At 49.4% G+C, this 27758-nt stretch overlaps 1 protein-coding gene across 1 annotated transcript in view; it reads right to left on the reverse strand.

Moving 5' to 3' along the window:
• The window catches only part of RYBP (RING1 and YY1 binding protein), a 46772-nt gene extending 40663 nt beyond the window's left edge, over nt 1-6109 (reverse strand). Inside the window, exons 1-2 of the mRNA XM_074836036.1 lie at nt 5899-6109; nt 4809-4934 (exon numbers count right to left, since the gene is read on the reverse strand). Of these exons, the coding sequence (XP_074692137.1) occupies nt 4809-4934; nt 5899-5930 (158 nt within the window). The 5' untranslated portion in view covers nt 5931-6109. The remainder of the gene's footprint in view (nt 1-4808; nt 4935-5898) is intronic.
• Nucleotides 6110-27758: the final 21649 nt, after the last annotated feature.

The following is a 27758-nucleotide window of genomic DNA, read 5'->3' on the forward strand; positions in this document are numbered from 1 at the left end:
TACCAACAAAGCAGTCCCCGAGGGGACACATCCTCAGGGGCTGGACAGCCCCATGGAGCACTGACACAACTCCAGGCTGGTACAGACCATGCTCCACTCCACCTGATCCAACTGCCATTTAGCTTCAGTGATCAATGGGAAAAATAGGGATGATTTAACCATGGATCTAAGTGGCCAATTAATAAAACAAATATTCCAGAGCAAAGGCACCAATGTCCCTTCCACAACAGCTTTTTCCAGACGAGTCGCATCCTCCATTTTTATAGAAAATAACCCACTTAAAGGCCAGCTATGACACTAAATAAAACCCACCTTAATGCAGGTGAAAGCTATTAACTTGAAAGAACTGAATTAAACCACTTTGCTTCCAACCTACACCAAGCTACACACAAAAGCAAGCATTTTTAGAAGAGCAGTCCTGCAAATACATGGCAAATAAGAAGGGCATATATTAGTTGTATAGAGGGCAGGATCATGAGCCTGATTCCTCATTCCAGGAATAGCAGGACTATCTGGTGTCTATTCTGGTCAGGCCAGCTTGGATACAGAACAAGAGAATACTTGTCAAGGGTGACATGGACAGTAGTTTACATCCTTCAAGGTGCTAGCTTAGATCCTGCAAACATGCAAAGGAATTTTCTGGAGAACTGAAGGGGAGTAAAGGCCAATATCTGAGACACCTGTTCCACACAAGAGAAAATTTCTTTTAAATTTATGATGAGTAGTTTCAGCTCGGCCTCCCCTCAGAAACAAGGATTGCAGAAGAGTGACATACACTCCTTGAGCACTCCGCAATGAAATATATGTTCGAATCACTTGATGCAACTCCAGACCATGCACTCTAGGCATACAGGTATTAGCAACAAATACAACAGAAATGCTTACTAAGTGCATGCCTTGCAGAGGACATACACACTACAACTCGTTAATTTTGTACTAAAAGTCCCATTGTTTTAATTTGCATGTCAGGCATCCAGTTGTTGCTCTTGCATCTTCCACTGACTTTTTTAGTGCATTTCTCTGTAATCAAGACACATTCATGATAGAGGATGTAAAGTTCGGACAAGGAAAGCACTTATCCTAAAGTTAGAGAAAAATTAACATCCAAGAAGCTCCATCACATCACACCACTTGCCTATTTATCCAAAAGGAAAGATTCAGGAAATAGTACTACCTCTGAAATCAGAGAATGGGGGAATATTCTCCTTCACAATGATGTGTGAAAGCAATCTCACGCAGAAACACTCTGCACAGCCATGCCTGGGAGGAGAGAGAAAACTACAAGAAGAGGTGTATAAGAACACAACATACAGAAATCATGAGAGAACTAAAGGGGAAGAGGAGCAAGAATACCATTAAGAAAAAGAAATGGAAACAGGGAGCCATTTTCTACCCTCAAACAGGAACACACAGCTCCTCATAACGGGAAATACAATGCCAAATTCTGCCCTCACGCTCCTAGGAAATCCAAAGTAAACTTTCCTCCAACATTTGAAGTAGTAATGGATATTGGAAGGGAACACATGTCTATGGAGCAAATTTCCCAGCAGAACGTTTAATTCAAGCCTTCTCCTGTGTGCAGGAGCTGGTGGGGCTAGACCAGAGCAAACCACCAGAAGAGCCGCAGGACGCAAGTGGAAGTGGTGGCCAGCACCAGTTCCCTGCACCATTATACCAATATAAAAGCCTCCGGGAAAGAAAAAAAGTATCATACAGCCCAGCAAACACATAATGCAACCATTGCGCACTCCCAAGCTAGCCAGTTAAATCATCATCTCACCTAACTGAATGTTGTGTTGAACATAGCTTTTATCTTTGCTATGATCCTCACAGAAGAAAAACCAAAGAAAAACTCAACATACTTGCCTAAATAGAGTGCAATAAAGTTTAACCATAAAATAGCAAGAATAAAAGTTGAGGAAAGGGAGTTAGTGACATACGGTAACAAATCCAGTATTCAAGTACTACAGGTTTAATGTAATCTTTGCAAGACAACTCCCAAATCTCTTGAGATGAATTTGACCTCATTTTTATTTAAAAGTGCAACTGAAATATTTATAAATAGCCCCTTGAAAAAAGTATTCAGGTGCAATTTAACTGTTTAGCATCTACAGTGATTTTGACTTGGCAGGTCAACTCTAAAAACTCACTGTGTTTGAAGCACCTTCTTTGAGATCCTAGGGAAAGGGGATAGTTGGACCTGAGAAAGTAAAATTTCTAACTGCTGCCAGCCACCCCTCCCACACACCAACAGATTATATCAAGTCTGAAAAAATATACTCACAGTGAGAATTAGCTAACGTCCTAACTAGTTCTCAAATCAGAGAATATTTATTAGCTAAAGTAAATTCTACAGCAGATAACTGGCTTCATGGGGTGGGGGGGTGGGGGGTGGGGGGGTGGAAGTAGGTCATACCAGATCTTAATAAAAAAAATGGGCATACTGTAATTGCACACAATATTTTGATGAAAATGAGTTGCATCACACAACTGTCTTGTCTATCTTTCACTACTTTGTTGAGTTCTTTTAAAAAGTGAGTTTGATAAATTTCCGATAAGTGTCACTGAAGTAAGCCTTAATGAAGCAATGTAGTTTTAAATGTGGAAAAGCGTCATCAACTTGTCAAATTGCAACTTAAAAGTCAAGCTCATCAGACACCTTATATTTCAAGTAATAAATTATCAATCATAACTCGTTAAGTATCTTTACATCAGTCATTTATTTAAAAAATTCTGAAGAATTTCCCTGGCATCGACTCGTACGTCACATACTGTAACACTCAAAGCAGTACCACAACAAAGGACTCTGACCTCCCAGGTCTTCTCAACATACGATGCTCATTCACAACATTCAATCACTCCTGCTTTCAGTTATATTTATTCATAAATTATACAAATATGCAAGCAGACATGATGGTCCATTGAATATTTTAAATACTTTCTCAAATTCTACAAACAAAAGCAATTTAAAAAGCAGCAAAAATGAATAGAAAGCTGATGAATTAAATGAATTAAAATTAGAAGCCATTCATAAGGGTCCATTAAAAGCTAAACAGAAGTACAATGTTCTAGACCCGAGGATCACATCTGCAAGTAAGGCTACAGCTCTTAACCTGAAATAATCAACTGCTATCCCTCTTAATGGCCCTTTAAAAGACAAAACATCCTACTCCCTCAACAAACAGTTTGAAAATTATCATTTAAAAAAAAAAAGGGCATGCGAGTGAAAGCTGCTGCTTTCAAAATGAACATCAGCATGGTGGCCAAACGAAAACGATCGAGTCTGATACAAGATACAACCCATATGGGCTCCTACATCTCATTAAGGCTCTCCTCCTACAAACATCCATGCACATGCTTGACGTGACGCTGCGAGAACTTGTGGTGACTGTGAGGCTACGTGCTGTAGTAGCACAGTTAAAGACCAGGCGACTGCAGGATCAACGTGTTTCACCTGAGCCAACGGGGAAGCCAAGGCAACAGAAACCCACAGAAATCAAGCATGCAGTGAAGGTTTAGTTGCGTGACAAAACGAGACTGAACAAAACGAGTGAAGAATCCACTCTAGGTGCCTACGGAACACTGCTGTCCCAAAAGCTCGACCTTATTCAAGGCTGTAACTATTCTATTTAAAATTGGTTGAAGTTCAACACCTCTGTATCTTTTGTAAAAAGCGTAGAGATACTTGTAACTGACATGTATCATAAAACACACTGTGAAGCAGTACAGCACTCTGTTGCTGTAACTCAGAATTTCAATGGCCCAAAAGCATGCTCCCCATTAAAAATGTAGGCACTTCACATTGTCTAAAGCACAGTGCGAACAATAACCAACCGAACATGCTTTCATCTCCTTTGTCAATCAAGTCAAGACAGCCAAGTCATGCAAACAGCCTGCTCATGAGAGCATCTCAATACACTGCTTCACTCAAAGGAGGAAAACGATGCCTTTCACAATGGAAATCTTACAGACTACCTCCATGGCAGAGCAGAGCAATAGGAACTCAAATTTGGAAGGAACCACATGAACAAAATCAGAAGACAACATGGTAAAACAAATCAGAAAAAGAAAGAAAAAGCAGAGCACCACATGCCTGTTTTAGCACCAATTGATATTTCCAAGACAACTTTCTGAACCCATTAACTGGGAGAGTGCAAGTTTTGGGGGGTTTTTTTGAGATTAACTTAAGTACTGTATGTCAGCTTCACCATCTCGTAAAGACTTCCACAGTTACTCAGCACAAGGCAATCAGAGAGACCTGACAGCTAAAGCTTTCAGAAATCCGCACCATTCCCACACTGAGCACAAAGCCGATTCCTTTCGGATGACAACAGACACCGAGAGATCAACATCTCAGGAAGGGAGTTGTTGTTCTCCTGGCATCTTTAGTTTCAGCTGTTTCCTTTCTCACTCCCTAATCCTCAATCATTTCTACTCCTCTAGAAGATACAGGTAAATCTCCACCCAAACCACAGAAAACTGTCTGCCCCAAACCACAGACTGAACGTTCCTGGCTGGCTGCAGATCTCCAAGAGGTCCTCTGTACATCAGTGACAAAAAAGCACAGAACAACAAAAAGATTCAGGTCGCTGCCACATCCACGAAACACGTCTTCCAGCTCCAATTAAATGCTTGAAAGAGAATTTTTAAAATCCACAGGCTTTTGAACGGGGACAGAAGGGACTGCACCGGGGGAAGGGGGGATGCAACCAGCCGATATCCAGGCAACAGCAAAAAAAAAAAAAAAAATCAACAAGTCGGCGCAGCCCAGCGTGGAGCGAAAGCCGCGTCGAAAGGTGCGGACGTACCTTGTGGAGGTGCCTTTCCTGACATCGCAGATGCTGCATTTGAAGGCTTCGGCGCTGTTCCTGAAGGTGCACACGCTACAATCCCAAAAGCCTTCGTCGGCTGCAGGTTTGGCTTGCCTCTTCGGCCTTGAGGAGGGGGAGGGAGAGGGGAAGCGTGTGTGTGTACGTGTGTGTTTGGGGAGGAGGAGAGAGGCGGCGGGAGGAGGAGGGAGAGGAGGAGGAGAGAAAGAAAACACACACATGAGAAACCATGTTACAGAGCCCCGAAACCCAGCGCCTGCTCTCACCGCCGCTCTCCCCTCCGCCCCCCCGCGCCCGGGAACGGCCGACAAACACCTACCGGGGCCGGCGCCCGGAGAGGTGCGGCCGCTCCGCCCCCGGCCCCGCACCGCGGGAGGGCCCAGCCGGGCCGGGCCGGGCCGAACCCAGCCGGGCCGGGCCAGCCGCGTCCCCCGGCGCCCCCCGCACCGCGGCGGGAGCCGCCCCCCCCCCCCTCCCCGTCCCTCGGAGGGAGGGTCGGAGGGAGGGTGGGAGAGTTTGAAGGCTGGGAGGCGCGTTCCCTCCTCCACCTTGTTAAACCTCCCTTTGTCTGGGAGCAGCGAGTGCGCGGAGCGGGAGGGCGAGCGAGCGGAGCCGCCATGGCTGCTCTCACACCAGACCAGCCCTGGCACCGGCGGCAGGCAGGGAGACACCGGCACTCCTCCTCCTCCTCCTCCTCCTCCCGCTGCTGCTGCCCTTCCACGCTCCCTCCATCTTAGGAGCCTCCCTCCCTCCCTCCCCGCCCGCAGCCCCCCCGCCCCGGCCCCCCGCGTACCTGGCGGGGCGGCGCGGGCACGCCGCCCCCCTCCCCGCACTCTCCCTCCATCTTAGGAGCCCCTCGCCGCCGCCGCCGCCCCCCCTTCCCCCGCGGCGGAGCACACGCACGCAACTACCAGCCAGGGGCCTACCCACCGCCATCCCCTCCCGCCGCGCCAGCAGCCGAGCCGGGCCCGCCGCCGGGGCAGGCAGGGGCGGCCCCCGCCGGGCTCCCTCCATCTTAGGTGCCTCTTCCCCCCCACCCCCCCCCACCCCCCTGCGCCCCCCCGCTCACCTGGTCGGGCTCTTCTTGTCGCCCATGACCATGGATCGGGGCCGCCCCTGCCCTGCGCACAAAGAAAGAGGCGAGGGGGAGGGGAGGGGGACGGGGCTGCCTCCGTCCAGCAGGCTCCGGCTGCTCCTCACCCCCGCTCCTGCCGCTGCCAGGCTCCGCTCCAGACTAGCAGCGCAGCGCAGCCCGGCGCCCTCCCTCCTTCCCTCCTCCTCCTCCCTCCCCGCGCCGCTCCGGCGGGCGGAGCTCGCCGCCGCGCCGCGGCCAATGGAGGCGGCCCCGCCGCCAGCCCTGGCGAGGAGGAGAAGCGGGGAGCGCCCCCCGCGCCGCGCCGCCTCCCCGGCGGGTCCCACCTCCCCCCCCACCCGCGGCCGGGAGCCCCTTCGGGCCGCCTCCCGCCCTCCTTCCCTCCCCTCAGCGCCGCGGGCGCTGCCCCCCCTCCCCGCACCGGGACCCAGCCGCGGCGGGCGGGCTGGCTCCTCTCCGCCGGCGGCGGCGGGTGGCCCCTTCCTTTCCCGTCCCTTCCCCCTCAGAGGGCTCGTCGCCTGCCAGTCCCCGGGGCAGCGGGGCTGAGGCTGGCCTGCTGCGGGCGGCAGCCCCTGGGGGGAGAGCGCGGCCGCGCGGCCCCGTCCTGCCCGCGGGGCGGGAGCGGGCGGCGGGAGGGGCAGCAGGTACCGGCGGGCCCGGGGGATGCGGTGCCCTCCGTGAGGGGAAGGGCGGCCGAGCCCTGCCTCGCCCCGCCGGCGGCTGTGCTGGAAGTTACCGGGTAGGGCTAGGCAGCCGGGGGCAAACTCCCGCTCCGTGCCCTGTCCTCGGGCACGGGCCCCGGCGCCTTCACGAGCACCTCAACCGCCACCTTTATGAATTTCCTCTCGGCTTTGGGTCAGGTCACAAGCTCATACAGAGCCGAAGGCGTTTCGACAGCGCTGCCGTAGTCTTCCAGAAACGTGCCCGTCAATCCCTCAACAATCTGTCGACTCCACGGAAAGCACCAGCTGTGGTTCTGCAAAACTCCCGAGGTGGCAAAAAGTGGCATTTCCCAAAAAGTGGCAGTCTGGCCCCGAGTTTTGCCCCTGCCCGCTGAGGCCTGGCGTGTCGGGCTGGACAGCGATGTGCCCAGGACAAGCCCTTGCCCTCTTTGCTGAGCCGCTTTTCACGCGGGGCCGGTTCCTCAGCAGCGGCTGCAGGAGGAGATGGGGGCAATGGACAGCTGAGGGAGGACGGGCCATCGAGCCGTGAGCAAGGACGAAAGTTGGTTCAGCCGCTCCTAGCTGCACGAGCCTTGCAGGACAGACATCTTTTCACCGTGCTTGCCCAATTTCTCAGTGGCGACTAAGCCAAGCTAATAGCTCCCGCCAGCAAAGAGCAAACTTCATCCCAGGGCAAGAAACAGTGCAGACAGGAGGGACGTCTGTGGGCTGTGCCCAAGAGCGGGGCTGCAGGGCGAGGGTGAAGAGAGTCTGAACACAGTTAACCTATGGGTGAATACAAGGAAAAAATAAAGAAAATTGTTACCTAAAAAGCAAACAAACGTAAGTGGCTTACAGCAGGATACACTCCTACCATGGCAGAAGGCAAGCATAACCATGTCCTGCACTTTAAAGTGATCTGGACTCACAAGCCACAGAGGTTTTTTCCCCTCCACTGATGCCCATTTTAACAGTTAAATCATGCTGACAGAGTCACCTCCCCATATTTAATAGCTGCATGTAATCCACTTACCCTACCAGCACCCCCATCCCCACACAGGTAATTTAACCCTTGCTGGCACCTCCACCAACCGCTTTAACCATTATTTGCACAAATGAAGACTTCCAATGACTTTTTTCTACGCCACGCAAGTTCCCAAACAATACAGCAAGAAGCAGACATACTCCAAGGGCAGAGTTAAGGTTGCGCAATTATCACATGTAGGAAGTGTCATTTTCCCATTGCATCTGCTGTTTTCCAAACATTTTTGCTCTTTTAGATTACAGCAGTATCATTTGCTTCGGGAATCTGTGTGGGAACAGTAACTCAGCAGTGCTCATGGGGTCTGGTAAGTGCAGAGTCCTGGTGTGCAGTTGCTACCAGAACTTCATGGCAATGATGCTTATGGGGACAAGAAGAACACCTTGTTTGGGGACAAGGTCAGCAGAGAATCTGAGAAGAAGCACAGAAAGACAGTAAGTGCTGACATTTTGACTCGGGAGGAGATCTACGCATGGTCTGCCTCCTGTTTTCTGCCACAGCTGCTCCCCTTAGCTCCCCATTGCTGCATTAAGCAGAGTGACAGCCACCACAGGCAGAGTAAGTTATTGTGGAAACACCAAGGAGCTATGGCCCATTAAAAAAGTTCCAGGGTTGCTGTTTTCATAGCAAAAGTTGTTTTCTTTCCAAAAACCTACTACATCCTTTATTATCAATTTCCCTGGAAACCTTCCTTCCTCAGCAAATAACGCTTTCAAAGTCACATGTTCAAAGCTTGGCAACCCAAGCATAGTGTGACTTCATTCAGTCAGGTACATGCAACAGGAGGTGGTCGTTCCCTGTTTGTTAAACACCCCTCAAGCCCTGGTTGGGTGTCTTTACCTTCAAAGACGGTTCCTGAAGGAGCACTGTGGATGGTGATGCGCTCATGTGTTGATCCAGCCAGAGCTTTTGGGATGGGCAACACTACTTTGTTGACCCCTCCAGAGACCAATGCACCAAGACAGGAACCACTGACAGAAATCAGGGCTGAAAATACAGCCAAAGTAAATGACGACTGCCTTAGTGGCATATTTCTTTCACACCCTGGTGTTAGCACGGTGAGTTATCCTGGCGGCCTCAAAATTCACCAAGGTGGCATGGGCAGTGCACCCCACTGAGCATTTGGGGATTTTTAATGGAGTTTGGGCTCTCATGTGCTCACAAGACAGCCTTGGGTAAGTCATTGAGCACTTCTCATCAACCCCAGCAGTCTGGATCTGGAAAGCGAGCGAAGCAAATTTCTAGGCTCACACATGAATCGATGGCACAAGTTTTCAAACCAAACTCATTCCAGCTAAATGTTTTGGACTCCACACTGCTGCCCAGCTGGTGGTAAATCCACCTGAAGAAATTCCCACCATTGCCTCCAGAAGATGCCACTTTCTCATCAGTGCCAACTGTGTGCAACTGCTTGCTTGAGAGCACTCTCAACTTCAAGAGCATCCTGTTAACCCACTTCTTTCCGCCTCTCCCCTTCCCCCACCATATGTATTTTTAACAACAAAAACCTTGTGAAGAGACACTGTCTGCAGATGCTTCCAGGGCATGACAAGAGACACAGCACCAGGGCAGGCATGCTCACAGCAGCTGGGAGAGCAGGACACAAACCTCCCAGGCCAACCTGGCTGCCGCAGCTATGCTGGGAGCTCACACACAAATGGCTTTGCCCAGCAAAGATTTGACTTTGCGTCAGTACATCCTTCATGTCAGGTACAGAGATGCTGTGATGAGACAGATGGAGCATCGTTACCCCTCTGCACCAGCTCGGCCTCCCCATCCCCCAAACCATCCCTCACCCCAGCAGCATCGCAGCTGCTCCTCCTTCCTTGATTCAGCCCTGAAAACAGGCGACAGTCCAAACCCACGGTCCGTACCCTCCACAGAGCAGCTGGCCAGGGATGCTCAGAGATACACCCCCAAGATAAGCACTCTGTTAGTAGCCTCTTCAGCACAGTGAGACCTCCAAAACCTGGGGTGCTGAGGGTGCAGGGATAATTCCCTGCACCTGGACCATTGGTATAAACAGATTTAAAAACAAACCGGAACGCTCTGCACGCAGCCAAAGTCAGTATTTGTGCATAGGGTTCAATGCCAAATATAAATATTAACTTGAGCTTCTCAGCCCCGTTGGTCACTGTGGTAAATACACATTTTTGTAATTTTGCATCAGATGTGCATAACTTCTCAGAAGTGACTGCTGTCCTGAACAGCCTGAAGTCTAACCACTAGTAAATGACTTTTCTGTGGATTTAATAAGGAATTTGTTACACAGGAACTGAAATCAATCTCAGGATACAGGTGTCTCAGTCTAGCCAGAGCTAAGAGGATCAGAAGTGATGTTGCTCTTTGGGGCAGGGAAGTTGCATATCACCACATGATTAGCACCTTTTAGTAAAAGGGGGTGAAGGGGAAATTAGCAATTGAGGGTAGAAATGGTGAATCAGCTACACTAAAGCACCTTAACAGCCAGCATTCATTTCTCTGTGTCCTGCTGAAGGGAATTAAATGTGTTTGGCCTCCCCAGGCTTCCAGGATGAGGAGAAGGTATCAAGGGGTGGAAGAAAAAGAGGCTGTGTGAAAGCTGGCGGGCTTCACACAAAGTATCGTAATGTTTGCCATACCGTCAGAGCACCCTTGGCAAGGGAAGCAGGAGCCTATGCTCAGAAGCCTGGAAGTCTTCACCACAAAACAAAATACCAAACCAGAAAGCATGCGTTGGCCGGAGACAGCAGTGGTCAACTAACCGCACCCTCTCTTGCTTTCAAAGCACAGCATTAACTGTCATTGGCTTCAGGTACCAATGCCAGTGAGAAGTCAGGAGGAAACTACTCTTGGAAGTCTCACTAAGCACTTGACAGTGTCTTTGAAAAGGTGGCCCAGGCTGAGTTTGTAAGCTTTTGGGGAGAAACGTTGTGCTAGTGATTGTGTAAACACAGGACTGGCTGATGGATGGCCCTGGTGCACCACAGACATTTATGCATGCTCCAGCAAAACACACTGAATTAACAAGCATCTTGGATTAATACAGGGACACTCAGAGACTTTACTGATAATTGTGGGAGAGAAACAAATGATAAGGAAGAATTACCACACAGTATTCCATTTTCCAGATTTCGGTAAAAACTCAGATACATGGTCAGATGGGATGTTTTTAGCTGCACTGGGAGCACAGGTGTGGCAAAGTAGGTAAGGGATGAAGCAAGCAGAACCATGGGGATGGAGGAAGATTGTTGGTAGAGCTCCTCAGAAAACTGCCTTGTGATGAACATTACTTGATATTTTCCTTAGTGACCCCAGTAGGAAAAGGGGAGATTGTGCTAATAAGCTGAAGATGAGAAGCAGAACATCACACTGGGAGAAGAGAATAACTGAGAGCAAAGTGTCAATGCGATGAAATACTGTTACTGACAGGCAGCTGGGTGCTCGCAATAAAACTTTCTGACTTAAAGCTTGTTGGTTTGGTGCATGGGAGGGAGAAGACCTGTCTTAGGTGTTTGTGTGCCGCTGGTGTGACTTAGCTCCTGGAAAGGCCAGTGACAAGCAGAGGGTATCAGAAGAAGTACCACTGAATAGAGACAGGGAAACATATTAATAGCACTGTACAGTGCACAGGCAAGATCCTGTGGGAGTTACCATTCTTCAGACAATTCTCCAGTTGAAGAAAAAAACCACATTCAAGCTGGGACAAGCATGGAAAAGAGTTTCTAGTACGGTCAGAGGAATGGGAAGCTTATCAGAGAAGTCTCCACAAACTCAACTTGCTCAGCCTGGGGAAACAAAGGCTGGGAGGAGATATGACCACTCTTTAAAAAATACACTGGGGAAGGAGGCAGCACATTGCAGCAATAAAAGAGCTAGCAGACAAAAAAAGAAGAGCACAACTGATCTATGCTGGACATGTAGGCTGGAAACTAGACATCTGTTTCTAACCTTCAGAGGAGCAAGGAACAGAAACAGCCTTGCAACAGGAGGAGCAAAGGCACTCAATGTAAAGATGGACCTTGATCACTTACAGAAGGAATCTCACAGCAAAGCAGCTCACACGGTCCCTCCTGCCTCTGTGATCCTGCTGAAGTCAGACCCTACTGTTGTCATCAGAGTCCTGTCTCTCCCTCCTCACCCACCCACACCAAATAATCTCATCCGACTTGTTTCCAGCCAACAGATTTCAGTAGATGCTCTCTCAAGGGAAAGGGAGAGGTACAGGGAGAAGAAAACTCTTCATCCAGCTTTTGTGCCTAGAAATGGATTTCTCAAATACCCAGGGATTTCCGATTCGCTTCTAAATTTGGTATGTGTATTTTTCCTTCCAGAAAATTTAAAACTTCCTCTATTCAGCAAAATAAGGGTCTTTTTTAAGTTTTCTTTCTTTTTTTTTTTTTTAATATAATCTATTTATAGATAGTCTTTCATGGGTTCTTTGGAAAATAGTTTTAGAACTGAATTAGCAAGTGATCAAATGCCGACTATCAGGAACTTCAAACAGCAAGCCAAAAACTTTCTATCAGAAACAGCCTGCTGAAGAGAGATGTAGTAGAAAAAGGATCTGAAAGATGAGGAGCAATATGCAAGCAACAGCCAGTGCCAAGAATCTGCAGGGTCTGCAAACCCTTAAAATGCCAGACAGACAGGAGTAGAAAACAGCCTGAAAAGGTAGAGGCATAAAAAACTCTATGTGCAACAGCATTAAATATAAAACTTGGCTGAGTAGAAAAGAAAGCCAACAAAAACTAGAGGCTCTAGCAAAGCATCCCGCACGCTGTATTCTACAGATAGCAAAGGCTGTGCAATTTAAATCTGTAATCCCTTCCCAAGCAAAGAGGCTTTTGCAATAGTGCAATCTGGATGTCACCAGCATATGAATAGGCATCTTGGGACTGCTCTGGAGAGCAGAGGTCAAAGTTTAGTGATGTATGTAGTTGTCTCCCTAATGGGTCTTATTGATTATCATCCATAGAAACAAGCAGCATCTCCAAATCTGCCTCCTCCTTTGTGCTAGATGCTGGCAACCAAGAAAAAACACCTTGATCTTCTAGCTCCGTGCAGTCTGTAGAACTAAGTCTGTGACGAGGAAAGACACAAAGTTGCTGAATAGACTAACGAACTACGGCAAGCGGAAAATGGTGAATAGATCTGTGTAACATCTGCATAGCAATGATACATGGGAGCACATTGTCAAAAATTAATATCTAATAAAATACCAACAAAAATTTAGGATGAGGGGAGGAAAGAGGAAGTCAACATCGCAATTCAATCACCTAAGTAACTCATGCTTTGTGGAAGGGGCTGATAAACCCCAGTACGGATAAAGCCAAATTCACAATTATCCAAATGCAGGTATTCCAGCAGTGTATATCTTAAATATTGCAGTGAAAATATCATATCTGTGATACAAAATGGTGGTAATAGGTTGGTATCTTCACAGCATAAGCACAATTCTGTTGTGGCAAACTTCAACAGGGGAACAAAAATAGAAAAAGCACCAGAAGAACTGGACCAGAAGTACCAATGCTATTTTTTCATATTCTAGTGAGCACTGCTGTGGCAGCCAGCCAGCACGGTTTTGTGAGCAGAACCATCTCAGGTAGGGCACTGCGAACCCTCTCCGGTGGAGACTAAGCTGATAAATAAGCAAAGGTAAGGGTGATTATCAGACCTCTTCAAACATCCTGAGTCTGCGAGACAGAGCCAGAGAAAGCAGGCTCAACTCTCGAGATTTTGGTACTTCCACTTCTGGCTGCTGCTAGATACTGGAAGTGGAAAAAAAAGATGCAGGGCAGGGATGAAGCAAGGCTTGCTGCCCAGCAGAGGACCACGTAGGTGACTCCTGCTCCTGGTTCCATGGGACATGCAGCTTGCCAGCACAGGTTATATAAACCTAGTTATCTACTCACACATCCTCACACTGAAAAAGATGGGTCTGCACACCTGAAAAAGAAGAAAAGTATGTGAGTATAAAACAAGTACAGACTGTGGCATCGATATTGAGGCCATAGCACAAACCAGATCAGCAGTAACTGCATTTACTCCAGTGGAACTGTAACAACATGATCCCAGCCCCTGCCAGGGATGTTGTTCAATACACATCTAAGTCATAGAACAGCAACAAGCCTGCTGCACACTCAATTTTCTTAGAGGTACACCAAATCTGGCTTGCTCTGGGGCATGTGAAGGGACCAGCTCCAGGCAATCAGAGATGCTGTGCTCTGTGCAGCTGGCATTAGGATCACCGGCATCTGGTGGGAGTGCAGCTACTCAGGACTCACCAAAAGAACAACAACAAAAAAGCCTCTTTTCTCATAGAGTACAGCTGAATTCCTTTCCTCCCATTCCCTCAACAGATGTCAGAAAAAAGCATGAATGGCTGCAGCTCTGTGCTTGACTCACAGCTTTCACACTTGCTGCAGAGCTGGCCTGCTGCTTCTGAACCCAGTTCTGGAAGGTGTTGTTTTTCAAAAAGAAAAATAGAGAGAAAGGAAAAAAAAAATGCTTAAAACACTTAATAGTAAACTCCTTCAAAAGAAAACTTGCTTCAAGCCAAAAGACATTTGCCAAGTTTCAACTCAATGTGAATTTTCACGATGCTGTAATAAACACCTCAATATGGGAGTTTCAAAATGAGAATGCTGAGACAACTTTGCTCCAAGCAGTTCAAAAAATATATATATAATATATAACTACTTTTTGTTTTTAAAGAAAAATCAAACTACCCCAAGGAGACATTTTATGGTGCTTCAGATTTTTTTATATATATAGATATATATACAAAAGCAAAACAAAACACAGAGAAAGCAAAATGAAAAGCCATGGATTCATCTGTTGCCCATCATCCCAGTCGTGCAAGAGGATGTAGGCAGGAGCAGGACTCTCTTCCCAGAACCAGATCACAGGTCTGGATGCTATTGCAGCAGATTAACCTGAGAGCACGATGGGAAGGAGGCATTTCCAGGAGGGAGAAGTGCTCTACCACAGAAACGCTCTTGCAGAACCTACCTGGCCATTTTACCTCATCCAGGCTCCAGCCAGGGTTCCTGTGGACTCTGACACACAGCGCTGATTTCTGACCCCAATGCCTCCTTCCCTGAGCACCACACCAAGTGGTGCCTGCCACGGTTGTAGACATTGGTAGGTCTCCAGTGAGGTTCACCAGCAACGGAAAGCAATGGCGTGAGCCATTGAACACGCCTAGGACTGGAAGAGTCTAAATTCTGGACTGCTCAGATGTTGAATGGCTTTTCTTGTGCTTAGGCTGGTGGGTAAGGTGGGATCCCGAGAAAACAGAGCTCTGGGTGCAAAGCATGAGCACATTGATCTTTTCTCAGGGCCAAGTCCGGCTGCCTGTTTTGCAGACAGCTGCCAATTTGTTTTGGAATGTACAAAAATGTCCTTAAATCCAATTTAGGCATTAAGGGGAAAAAAAACCAACAACAACCTGTGAGTGCCGTATGGTAATTTTGCAGCCCCAAAGGCATCTACAGCTCCTGAGGGGACAGTGGTGCTGCCGTCACTAGTCCAAAAGTAGTGTGTCGTGGTGCTGCCAGCTACAGCTTGTCTGCAGAGATGAGCACTGGGACCCTGCTGATGGGGGATCAACGGCCTTAGGCTGGTTTTAATTCTGGCCAGCTCCCTCCTGCAGTCGCACGTAGGTCAGATCAGGAAAGCTGAAGCAAGAGAACAATCCACATTTCTGCAGGGGAAGAGACTGTGTTTGGGACGGCAGCCATGAGTTAGCTAAACTTGTCCAAATAAAGGGGGGAAAAAAAGCTACTTACGTTGTTTCCCCAGCCTCAGAGCAATATGTTTCCCTAGGATCAATTCATAACAGGTTTCTGTGTTCAGAGCTAAAATTAATCTTACACCAGGAGAATGAATTTTAAAAATTAAGAGCTTCCTGCATTCATTGCTGAAAATTTCATCTTCTGCTGAAACCTTCCTTTTCCACTTTCCAACAGGCCACCTTGCTTTCATTCAAGGAAAGCCTGAGTAAAAATGTAAAACCACTTCCAGGTGGTTTTGGTTAAAGCAAACAAAGAGCCATGAATTGTGTCAGAGCCTGGTTTCAGGCATGGCAGAAGGTGGAGGGTTAGCCAGAAAGAGAGAACCGCTGCTGCTGAGATACAGCCACTGGCCTAATTAGGTGGAATAGCTATTAGCAATTCCACCTAATTAGATAATTAGATTAATCATCTAATTAACTGAGATTGTTGTTAGACAAAGGCAGGTAGAGCCTCAGAGGTGATAAGGAAGATATCAGGGCAAGGTTACTCTGTGATTTATATTGATTTCTTTAACAGTTCAAGAACTCCCCTGGTTCCCACATTTATTTACCCTAGTCTCGCTCCTCCAGGGCAGTTTTAAAGTGATTAAAGCAGGGAAGAGGGGGGGCTGTTTTTTTAAAAATAAAGGAGAAAAAAAACCCATTAAATTTTACTGCAAGTTCCCCCCATGCTACTGAAAATTCTGAACTTGGTGGAGGCGTGAAACCAGACAGGGCAGGGGGATGCCTTGTGGGTGAGGACCGCCTGTGTCCCCCACTTCTTGTGCTTGAATTTTGCGGTGCATCCTCCCCGCAGACCTTTTCGCTACCCAGCTTGTTTGTCTCTGGAGAGAGAGACAACATGTGAACTAATGATGCACCAACCGAACGGTAGCTGTGGTGCGGGCAGATTTTTCTCCATCGCTTATTCTTTGCTTGCAGTGCTGGTGGGAACCACAAGCCAATTAAGGAGGCCTCGTTGCGGTAGACGTGGCGTAAAAGTAGCATTAGAGCATCCTGCCCCAGAGACCCAGCAGTCCTAAATACCCAAGGGCTAGTGCAAGGCAGGTTTGCAAGTTTAATAAGCTAAGTCCTCCTCACTCAGGCGTGAAGCTAATATTATGCCAGGCAGACCCGGGTGGAGGAGGCACAGCCGGAGCCTCTGGTTGCCATAATTTCAGCCACCTGCTTTGAATTTCACCACGATGGAGTCAGGCCCGCAGTACAGCCCAGATTTCAGGAGGTGCAGGAGAGCATGCAACCAGACCAACCCTGCCCTTCCCATCCTACATCTATTGTTAGATGCATCAAGGAATTTGACCCGCTTTGGGAGTTTCTGGTGGTTTTTCACATTCTATTTGTCCTTTCTGACTAACGTTTCGTGCTCATGTGTCACAGCCCTGGCTCTGCTCCCTGTGGTGGATGCTCAGATTGCTGGAAAAAGATCCAGCTGCTGTATCCCACTGTGTTTAGAGTTTCTAAGCACTGAGTAGATCCAAGATGCTACCCACACTGGGTTTTGAGGCATCATCTCCACGTGCCAGGTCCACCTAGCATCCTCCCTTCTCACGGAGCTTCCCTCCTCCAGCCGCCTGGTTGAATTCGGACCTCACAGGCGCTGCACACTCACTTACACCGAGTACACAAGTTTTGCTGACTACAACATCATTTTTGCAGAGGCCCATATAAAGTGCAATCCCAGGTGGGCTCTTCCCTGAGTTTCAGAGCTCGTCTAGTCTCTGTTCACACCACAGAGCACAACAGGATCTAGAGATCTGGTGAGTAGGATGTCCTCAGCACAGGGCTGGCTCTTTTGCTCACCTCCCTGTAGGAATCCTCACAAATCAGCTGTATGGCAGAAGAAAATGGTTTACGCACCTTGTCAAGAGCTCAAAGGTGACTTACGATTTATCTTCTCTAGCTTTGGTTGGTCCCATAGCTAAACCAGTCCCTTCCCGCTACAAATGCCTCACCATTGCTTCCCCTAACTTCTCCTGTGCACCTCCGAGGTTTTTCTTTCATACGCCCTCATAACACCCGGCTTCTTCGTTCAGCCTTAATACCTGTGTATAATAATAGCTTAATAACTTTATAATAGCTTCAGCCTGTCTCCTGGGAGGTACAGAAATAAACCTGTCTTTCCTAGTTGCAGAGACTACATTAACAGATCTGTTATCGGTCGAACCAGAATCATTAAAATTCTTAGCACCCTTTGCCCCTTTGCTCCAGTGAGTGTGTCTTGGCATCCTTTTCAGCAAGATGTTCCACCCAGGCCTTAGCAGCATCCCATGGGAGAGCTGCAGAGTATAAATGTCACACTGGTGCCTTGGGTACCATGTAGGGCTGGGCAGGCTGTGCCCTGCCAGGTGTGGGGCACCGGGAGCCCACTCTCCTGCCTGCACTCCCCATGCCCCAGAGGCCACAGCCAAGATCTCAGGCAGAACTTGTTCTTTCCTAACAAAACATTTACGTCTCCACGGGAGCTAAAGGGTTGCAAGCGCAGACCAGCCACATCGCAGCAGCAGCCGTCCATCTGTTAAGAGTATTGGAGCAGGCGACTTTCAAAGCCAACAGACACTTTTTTGCAGAGTTTTTCCACTGCAGAGAATATCACAAAAACTTCTATTTTGTTGTGTCATAATACTGGTAACTAAGAGAGATTTTTATCATTTTCAGCAAACTCTGAAACCCATCCCAGGCCTCGGGGAGGGAGCTCTCTTCAACCAGCCACAGGACGTGCTGCTTGGGGAGGAGAAGACCAGTCCCCAGCAACCCCAGAGAGTTGCCTCGCCTCCGGAAAAACTTCCCTCAGTGGTTTTGGCCTCCTAGGAAATCTGTCACCAGTGCGCCGAGGCTGTCCCCCATTAGCCAGCAGGACGAGGGAGACCACAGGCCAAGAGGAATGAATTTAAATCATGCCCAGCAGCAGACTTTTAATCCCTATCACAAAATCTGGATGTTCTGCTACTGTTTTCATCCGGTTCAACAAGCTTTCAGGAATCGGACTGCAAGAAATCAGGCAACTTAATTTAAAGCTGAAGGCTGATCATCCCCAGAATCTAGCAGCGTTAATGTGCTGATCACACTTGGTGCTTAAGGGCCCGGGTGGGCAGTTATTTCATTTTGGGGGCTTGGAAATCAAGCAGCATGTCTCACTGCAGCCCCAGAGTTCAAACCCCGGAGGACAGTAAATCAGGAAACGGTGCACAGGCAGCGCATTGACACTCCTCAGCATAAATATCAATTTTCACACTGTGGTCAGGTTCTGTAAGTGTGGGGAATTGGTGTGGCAACGGGATTTTAACGAGGTCTGGTTGCGATTAATCCCTTTCTAGGCTGTTCCTCTAAACAACTCGATTCCTTGCGATCACTCAGTAATTACGAGACTAAAGCAAACTATAAGGAACCAGAGCAAACACATGCATGAAACTATCCAAGGCTAGAAAACAAAGGTACTTGCTGGGAATCATTAAAACAGCACAAAACCATGGAACTTACCTGAAATGGAAGGTATATTGGAATGGGTAAGAAATATCATATTAATGCTGTACAGGACACTACCACAGGACGAAGCCTACCTATGAAGGAACATTGTAACACCAGAGCAAAACCCACGGCCGAGCCTGGCCGCTGAGGTGCAGCTTGTGCAGGGCTGCTCCCCACCACGCTGCCTTTCGGCACGGGACACCCATCCCGGGCCGGGGGAGGTAGGAAGTGGCATCAGCCCCGACAGGGCGAGATAAAGCAGAAGTTTGCAAATAAAATTAAATTGGTCACTCAAGTTCCTGCTCTTACATCATCCATCCTCTTGCTCTCACCCCTGCAGCAGAGAAGATTCCCTGCCCAGAAGGCAGCCCGGCTGCTGCCAGAGTACACTGGGAAAAGAGAGTTTGCTTTGCAGGGGAAGCAAATGCCTTCCTCCAGCTGATCTCCATTGCTCTTTATCTGCCCACAGCTGCTCGCAATCTGGCCCTGCAGATAAGGAAGGCAGCACTTGCCATCCTTCCCGTTCCTCCAGCCGGCGAGGTCTGGCAACGCCGTGTTTTCTGGAGCAGGGGACAGCAGCGCTGTACGGCAGATGAACGCGTGGCCAAGTCCCACGGCATTGGCCGGGAGGTGCCGCGGTGTGGCAGCGGGCCACGGGGATGGCAGACACGGCAGAGCAGGCACACAGGCTCAGCACACATCTTCTCTGACCCCACGGCCCTGCCTGTGCTCCATGAGAGCAGCAAGGGCAGGGGCTGCTCTGGATCCCTCTGCTCTCTTCCAGATCCATCCCTCCTCTCCATCCTTTCTGCCACCTCCTCCCTCGCTGAGGCAGTAACTCGGTACCCTCCTTTCTTCCAGCTTCGCAGTACGACTCTGTCAAGTGTATCCACTGTAAAGGGGCCAAATTCATCCCAGGTGTCCATGCAGAGGCTTAACTGGAGGGACACTTGGGATGGATTTAGCCCATTACACAGCGTGTTAATCATATTACTGCAGAAACCTGACGCAGTTCCCAAAGCACGAGCTGACGAATCCTCCCGGAGCCCGGCGGGCCTCAGAGCCTCGTTCCAGCGTGCCAGAGGTTCTTTTATTCATTAATCATATTTGCTTAATAACCTTGTATCTCTCCAGCGGAGGGAACTGCCAGGCTCACATAAGGTAATTGTGGGATGGCTCTTCTGGAGAGCTGGAAGTACCGGCATTTTCAGCCGGTGCGTGTGGCACAGCTCTGTGGTAATTTCCTTCCTCGTCCTCAGCCACAAGGGCATGGGGAGGGACACAAAGCCCTGCGGATGCTACGTACCCTTCTGACAGCGCTTCTCCCTCAATCTGGCAGCAAAGTTTATGACAGTGAATTTATGATGTTCTGGGTCTGCACTGCCTCTTGATTGACAAGCCCACGCGCAGCAGCAGCATGTTTAGTGCAGGTAATTACTGATGATGTCAAGGGAAAAATTGGAGAGAAGATCCTGTACGCAGCCTGTTAATTGTACCTGTTCCTCTCGCTAAAAGTTTTGATAGGTGTAATCCATCAAATATGCTTTATGCAACTTTGCAGTGGTTGACTAAAGGCCAATTTTACTGCTTTAAAAATCAATGGGAGCAGCGCTGTTGGAAGCAGAAGATCCCACTGGTGTTTCCCATCTCCTGTATCAGCACCCAGCCTGTGAGAAGAAGGTGCTGATTCCAGAGCCTGCTTCTCTCTGCTGCTTGCTCGCTTCGTGCAGTGTCTACTGTTGCTGTCCCAGGAGCATTTTTTGCTCTTGTAGTCTATTAAAGCCTCTGAGATTAGCACTCGTGTTGTTACAGCATGGGGTCTCACTTTGTATCTGAGGTTCAGTAACTTCCCTTTGATTAGGCTTGTTGAGAATCAAAGTTTTAAGATATCCTGTGATTATATCACTGAAAATCTCTAACTGGCACATTTTCCAAACTCTCTGCTGTTTGCATCATGTTTATCAATCAGCCCAGGATTCTCCACCCCCAGTACACCCATTTCTGTACAACATCGCCTGGGTGTCCGTCCCACAGCAAGACAGAGTGACACCCCACTACAATCCCCAATGTATTATTTTCCCCACTGCTGATCCCCTGATGCCCAGGGATTCTCAGCTGGCAACTGTCACCAGAGCATGGAAGAAATGGTATATTTGATTGCTCTTTCCCATGCAATATTGTCCACCCAACCCACAATTTGGTCCCACCCCAGCAGATGATGCACCATTTCTTGAAGGGCCAAGGGGCTTGGAGGGGCCGGGCAGCACCCGCAGGGATGCGGGGAGCATCTGGCAGCCGCTGTTTCCTCTCTCTTCCTCCTCTCAGGCGAGGAGTGGTTTCACATCAGCAGCCTCACGGACACAGTTAAACTGCAGACCGGGCTGGTTTTAAATCAACCCCAGATGGGCCATCTCCTTCTTCCAGGGGGTGGTAAATCCGCTTCAAGTCCCACCAACCTCAGAGGGGCTGGGTAAGGCCCCTCAGGCTCCAAGATGTAGCTTTTACCCGGTGTTCTGTGTGCTGCAAGCACTGCAAACTACTTGTTAATCCTCACGCGATGGATGATGAACTGCTTCATTTCCAGTTTACAGACAGAAAAATAAGAGAGGACAGGCACCCAGGGACACCCAGGGAGTACACATGAGGGGTGCTGCTCGGGGCCCAGCAAAACACTCCCCCGCTCCTCCTCCTTGGCTCATCCCACCGGAGCAGCACATCCCGCTCCGACACAAAGCAGAAATGACGCTGACGGAGTACGACGGGAACGTCAATGCTCTTCCCATCAACGGCACACGGAGACCAGGGAAAGCATATGTGTCTGGAGCTGTGTCACTCTTCTTTCTGAAATGCACTACCCGAGTCCCCGTTCTGGAAATAGAAAATCAGGGACCTGCTGGCACATATGTACGGTGGGGAAGAACTTAGGAAATTCAATTGAAATGCTTTTAAAAAGAGAAGGGAAAGCAGACACCCGCCCAAGACAAGGAGACTAAAAAGTGCCTTGGCTATTGGGAACAGCTATAAATACAGGCAGGCTTGTTCTGGCAGAGTCATGATATCATTTAATAACATTGCTGGAAGGCCAATTGCATAGTTTAAAAGCAAACTTAATAAGTAGTAACTATGAAAATGTTAGCTCTGAAGTTACAGGATTATGAGAAAGCAGACTAGTCTATGCTGTATGTTAATGGCTAAATCAATGTATTAGAGCAATAATCTGCACTTGGTCTAGCTGTATAAACCTGCTCAATATTTCAGCAGCGAGATATTTTTGCCTTGGTTCTCAGAGAGAAAAATACACTCATTTATTTCCCCAAAATAGCATATTATGATGGATGCAACTGCCAAGCTCTAGCTAATGGATGTAACATGATGGAAAACATCATTATTTAGGTGTGGGAAATTGTTCTTTAGGAATCCAGTGTCTGTAGCAAACCTGCACTTCTTGAACCTCAATTCCACAACACATTTCAGATGTGGATTTTAAGTGACTGTTTCTAATTAGTGTATCACAGAGCCCTGTCAAAATACCTTTTGGTGAATGGCAATAACGTGTGCACAGGATTTTAAATCGCATGTAGAGAGCGGCTGTGGAAGTTGACGCCTGACTGAGCAGCAAGAAGACAAACGTGGTGACCAGCCCCAGTGCTCATGGGTGCTGCTGGTCCTGAGGCACTCGTCCCCCTGCACCCTCTTACACCGAAAGCGCCTGGGGAGACGATGCAGCCTTTCGCAGATCAGGCCGGAATTGCTACATCTGCGAGAGGCTGCTCCCGAGGGCCGTGCATCTCCCGAGGGCCATGCATCTGCCGTCTACCGCAGCACAGGTACCCAAGGGCCATGCTGTGGGGGTGAGATGCCTGGCACCGCTAAGAGATGTTCCCAGCTGCACAGGGAAATTGTAAGCTCCCCGGTGACACGCGGCAGAGGAGGAAGGTTTTTTCTGCTATTTCCCGCAGGAAAATGAAAAGGAGCGATCAAGGCATATGAGTGCTGGGTACAGCGATGTGCCCAAGCAGCCCAGCTGCTACAGAGAAAATTCATTCTTGCTTTGGGATTTCCCTTGTTGCCCAGACTGATGGAGTCGGCCTGGTGTAACACCTGTGGAGAGCTGCTCTCTGCCCACGGAGCTCAGGAACTGACCTGCGCTGAGTTTCCTTTGGCCATTTATTCACAGTCCAGCACTGACTCGCTGTAATGCCCCATCACATCGCTCAGCCCAAGCGACACAGGCCAGAGTCCAGCAGCCCCAGTCCAAAGGCACTTACTCACAGCTTACACAACACCTCCTTGCAGCGAAGGAAACCCCTCTCTGCTCCCCCAGCCAGGGCACGAGTATAAACATTTGCAGCTGGCTCCCATCAGCCGTGCAGAGGCATGTGCTTCAGGTGTTTGATAAATGTTCCTTGCTTTCTATGAATGCTTCTGCTGTGTATCAAAAGAGGCATTAAACCTGCCTCTCCAGCCTTAGCAGGGGCACTCCTGACAGTTTCAGCTCTGCTAGAATAACACGCTTTGCTACTTCAGTGCACATTTGTGCTCCTGGGGGTGTACAAGCAACTCCCATTGAATCCAGTCTGTTCAAGGGATGAGTTTCCGAGCACTTTGTGGGTGCCTTAGCCAGTTTTGAGAGGTGCACAGCACCCAAAGGCTGGGTGCTTTGGGATGCTACCAAATCATCCCTGTGCTCTCAAACAAGAGAGAAACTCCAGCTGTAGTGATGTGGGCTGAGACCTTCTGGTCACTCAGGCGTGGCTGGCATCAGAGTGACCACCAGACCTGGCTCCTACCAATGCTGCTAGCATTGAAAGGGCACCAGCAACACTATCGCTCATTAGCTGATTGGGAAATTAATGATAATCAACTTGTACTAAGCCTCCATCTCCAGCAGTTGTGTGACTGTCACTGTCATGTATAGAGTCCTCTCCTGCTTCTCAAATTGTCCCAAAAAGCCTGGTCCATGCATAGCCTCAAAGACCACAGCACAAAAGAAATAAAGCAGCAAATAATTATTATTTTAGAATCCCAGTTCTTAGATCACAGTCACTATTTCTAGCACCCGTTATATGTTTTTAAGCACTTGGCACAGTCCTAACTGTTAGAGGAAAATATACCATGCTGGATGCGACAGCCTGAGAGAGGGGAGGCTGCTGCAGCTCCATGCCCTCAGCAGGCACACACAGAGTATACAGTACATATATATATATATATATATACATTATGTACATGGCCGGCCACACAGGTCTCAGACAGGCACTCAGGGCACCCACACAGAGCCAGCACCAATGGCCTCATCCTTCTCCCCTCTCTGGCCTGGACAGGGTGGAAGTCCACTGATGACAATACGTGTGTACCAGATGTGTCACAGACTTCTTCTCCTGCCCGTGGCAAACCCAGTCCCTGCACAAACCTCGCCAGGGAAGCTGTGACACTGGGAGCCAGCCAAATGTGAAGACTCAGTCAGCTCACAAGCCACTGCCTGTGGCCCTGGAATTATCCTCATTAGAGCTGGTACCTGTTGCAGAGCCAGCCTGGAAGGGGAATCGCATTAAGCTGTTTAAAGGCGAGAGCAAAGGGGCCAGCCCCTGCAAATTGCCCTTGTGAAGGGGGGTCCCCACACCAAATGAATGGGGACACCCCCTCCAAGCAGTCAGCGGCACATGGGTTGGGGCATTGTTTCTGCCACACTTTCTGCTGGCCGGCGTGCATGGAGAGGGCTTGCCTGCCTGGGCTGCTGAGCAGCTGCTGGGGGGTTTTGTTTGGCTTTTTTCTCTCTCTCTCTCTTAGCTGGGAGCTTATTGTGCATTTCCAACAGCAACCGGGTGACCCAGGTGATAATTCAGCTGCCACTTGGCCTGGCACCGGCACAGCTTGGACACGTTTCAGACACCTGGCATCCCACAAGGAGGGAGGGAGACAAGGGGGATCGATACCCTCTGCCCCAGAGGCAAACAAACTGCATCGATTAACTCCAGCGGCTGCAGAGGCTTGCAGGAATGATCTGCGTTTCAGCAGGTCTCGTGGAGACAAACTCCTCCGTGTGTTTCTCTCTTTAGGAAGGTGGTTCGGCATCCCCCTGTGCCTCCTTCCCCGAGCAGAGCCATGGCGTGAGCCCCCATTTGCTCCATCTCTCAGATATCCAAGGCCAAACCCTCCAGGAGTACACACACAGGGGCAAGAGGACCCAGAAACCTGCAGCCCCCTCCACGATCACTTCTTGGAGGAGACAAACATTAAGTAGAAAACACGTTTCTTTGCTGCAACCTAAATATGAACAATGCAGTTACAAGGTTTGGAGAGAGGTGTGCAGGGAGAGAAGCAATCCATGCCTGTAGCTGCCGATGCTTCATTTCAGCTCCAAAGCATCCTCTGTTTGAAGCAGCTGCTGGGATGCATGCACAGCTCCCGTGGTCCGGGACCATAGGCGGGATCCTGCTTTCGTGGAAACAGGTCTTGGTCTGGGGGTCTGTACACGCACATTCTCCTCCCGGGGTTCAGCTCAGGCTCAGACTCTCCCCTCCGCCCTCCCCATCCCCACGGCCCCTCCCAGCATTTCCTGCAACTCATGACTCCATGCTCAGTGGAGGTCAGGATTTAACACTTTCTCTAAATTCATCATTCCAAACTGAATTCTCCTCTAAATTTTGGAGGTGCTGATTTTCCTCTGGCATGACTTGATGGGACACCCTGCCCAGACAATGAGCAGAACTCCCCAAACCCTGTCTCAGCACTTGCCTGTAAACAGATCACAGCCCCCTGCGAGGGAGACACTGCATTGTAGGACAAAATCCCATCCTTGACAGAACTGATGTATGCAGGGAGCCTGTGTGTGATATAGCCTTGTAAAATGGTGAGTGACCCTCATACAAAACCACCACACAGGTAAGGCACCACTCTCTGGGCACACCCCAAAATGGTGCTGGGAGGGAGGGTTTGGGGAAGAGGGTGGCTGCTTTCTGTGACTCCCAAGGGCCAGATCAGGGCCAGAAGTGCTGCTGGCAGCCCGCTGCTGCTCTTGGGAGGTCCTGGGGGCTTTCCTGCAGAGCCGTTGTGCTCCTGCTGCCTTTCCCTCTCCTCTCCCTTCACCCTTACACTGTTCTCACTGCCCAGCTTCATACTCAGCCAGCGAGGACATAAGCCACTGATAAAAGGAGAGAGGCTTTTATTTATTATTCAGCCATCTCCAGGGTTTCAGTGCCACAATGCATTACCCTACTTCCCATATACATTATTTATTTCCTGGTTCAACACAGGTAAAGCCAAAGTGAATGTGAAAGATGTTTGAAGCCCATACACAAAAGACTAATCCAGCCCAGCTTCCCCAAGCTGAAATCCCTTCCCTGCTCAAAACTCAGCCTAAAGATGAAATCCTGCTTCTGCTGAAGTCAAAGAGAGTTTTTAATAATGGATTTCAAGGGCTCAAAGCCTTAACAGATGTCTGAAGGAGGAGTGGTGCTGGATACAGATGTCCCCTCCCAGGCAGCCCGAAGCGGGTCTGCCCAACCACGCACTCATTTTGGGGCAGGGCTGTCCCCACCACAAATGATTACGAGCTCTCAGGCAGCAGTGACACCAGCACTATGAAACCAAAATGTCTTGGGATCTTGCTACTTCTTCTTTTTTTTTTTTTTTTTGGCATCGTGCGTTCAAAGGGAAGCAAATTCAGGAACCGGAGATGTTCCCAAGCCTTTGGGTCACAGCCTTACCGCCATCTGCAAAGGAAGCAATCAAGTTTCACCTCAACCCCGGTGAATCCCAGGCCGGTGCTGGTGGCCGTCCCCGCAGGCTGCCCGTGGCAGGAAGGCAGTGTGTGCCGGGCAGCTGCCATGTTCTCACCTTCCCAGCGTGGCTGGGATGGACACCGGTGCTGGTTGTTAGTGCCGAGTTCCCATAGTGCCATTTCTTTAGAGAACAATGGGATTTCTTTGGATAAACTGTGTTTCCAGGAAGGAGGGAGAGAAATTTGATCCTCCACACCTCTGTCCCAAGAGGGGAGTGAAAAAAGATCATCTGAGATTATTCAGGCATTTAAGTTTTGATGAAAGCCGGGACTTGCCAGGAGTTACCTTGCGGATGAAACGCTCCTTTTTTTGTCGAGCCTGCTACAAAGGATTGACAAAGTCAGACAGGGTGGGCTTGCGACACTCAGCCTTCAAAAACATGCTTTGTCACCCCTGGATGTACACGCAGGGACGCGCTGAGACACCCCTCAGCGCAGGGACACACTGGCTTCCCTCCTCGCCTTCTCCCACCCCTTCCCACCTGTTGTCCCACCAGGCCCAGGCACCCTGATGGGTAATTAGCAGAGCAATCGTTATTAATGTGCAGTGTTTAGAGAACACTTAGCCAGCATCTCCTGTCCTCCTCCTGAGAGGTAAATGAGCCCTTTACCTGGGCCTGGGGCCTTGTCCCATGCCATGGGGGCTCCCCAGGCAATGTCTCTGCCAGGGTGGGCTCCAGGGACCCCACCTCCCCATGCCACCTCCGTGGCACCCTGTCCCTGTCCCTCTCCCCTGCCTCCTTGCTCCAGGACTGGCTTTTCAATCCAGACTTCAGCTTTTTCATCTGGGCTTCAGCTTTGCCCAGAGGCAGCAGGATCTGGGGAGATGGCCCACAGCTGTTTGCACTGGGCATGAGCATCACGGGACCCTCCAGTCCCCTCCCACTGGGGCAGCTCGAAGGAGAGATGCCCCTCAGGCTGGCAGGGTGCTGCCAGTGCTGGGCGGCAGGCAGGGATCAGCGACCAGTTCCCAAACCCTGTGTCCCCCCTCAACACCTCTGCAGCGGCTCATCCAGGGCTTGCTGAAAATGCATGGTGGAGGATGGAGATCTGCTGGGCACCTCTATCCCCCACCCCTCCTTGCTCTGCAAGAGTGGGGTCAGGAGAGGA

The sequence above is a fragment of the Strix aluco genome, chromosome 11 (assembly GCF_031877795.1).
Source record: "Strix aluco isolate bStrAlu1 chromosome 11, bStrAlu1.hap1, whole genome shotgun sequence".
Classification (NCBI taxonomy): Eukaryota; Metazoa; Chordata; class Aves; order Strigiformes; family Strigidae; genus Strix; species Strix aluco.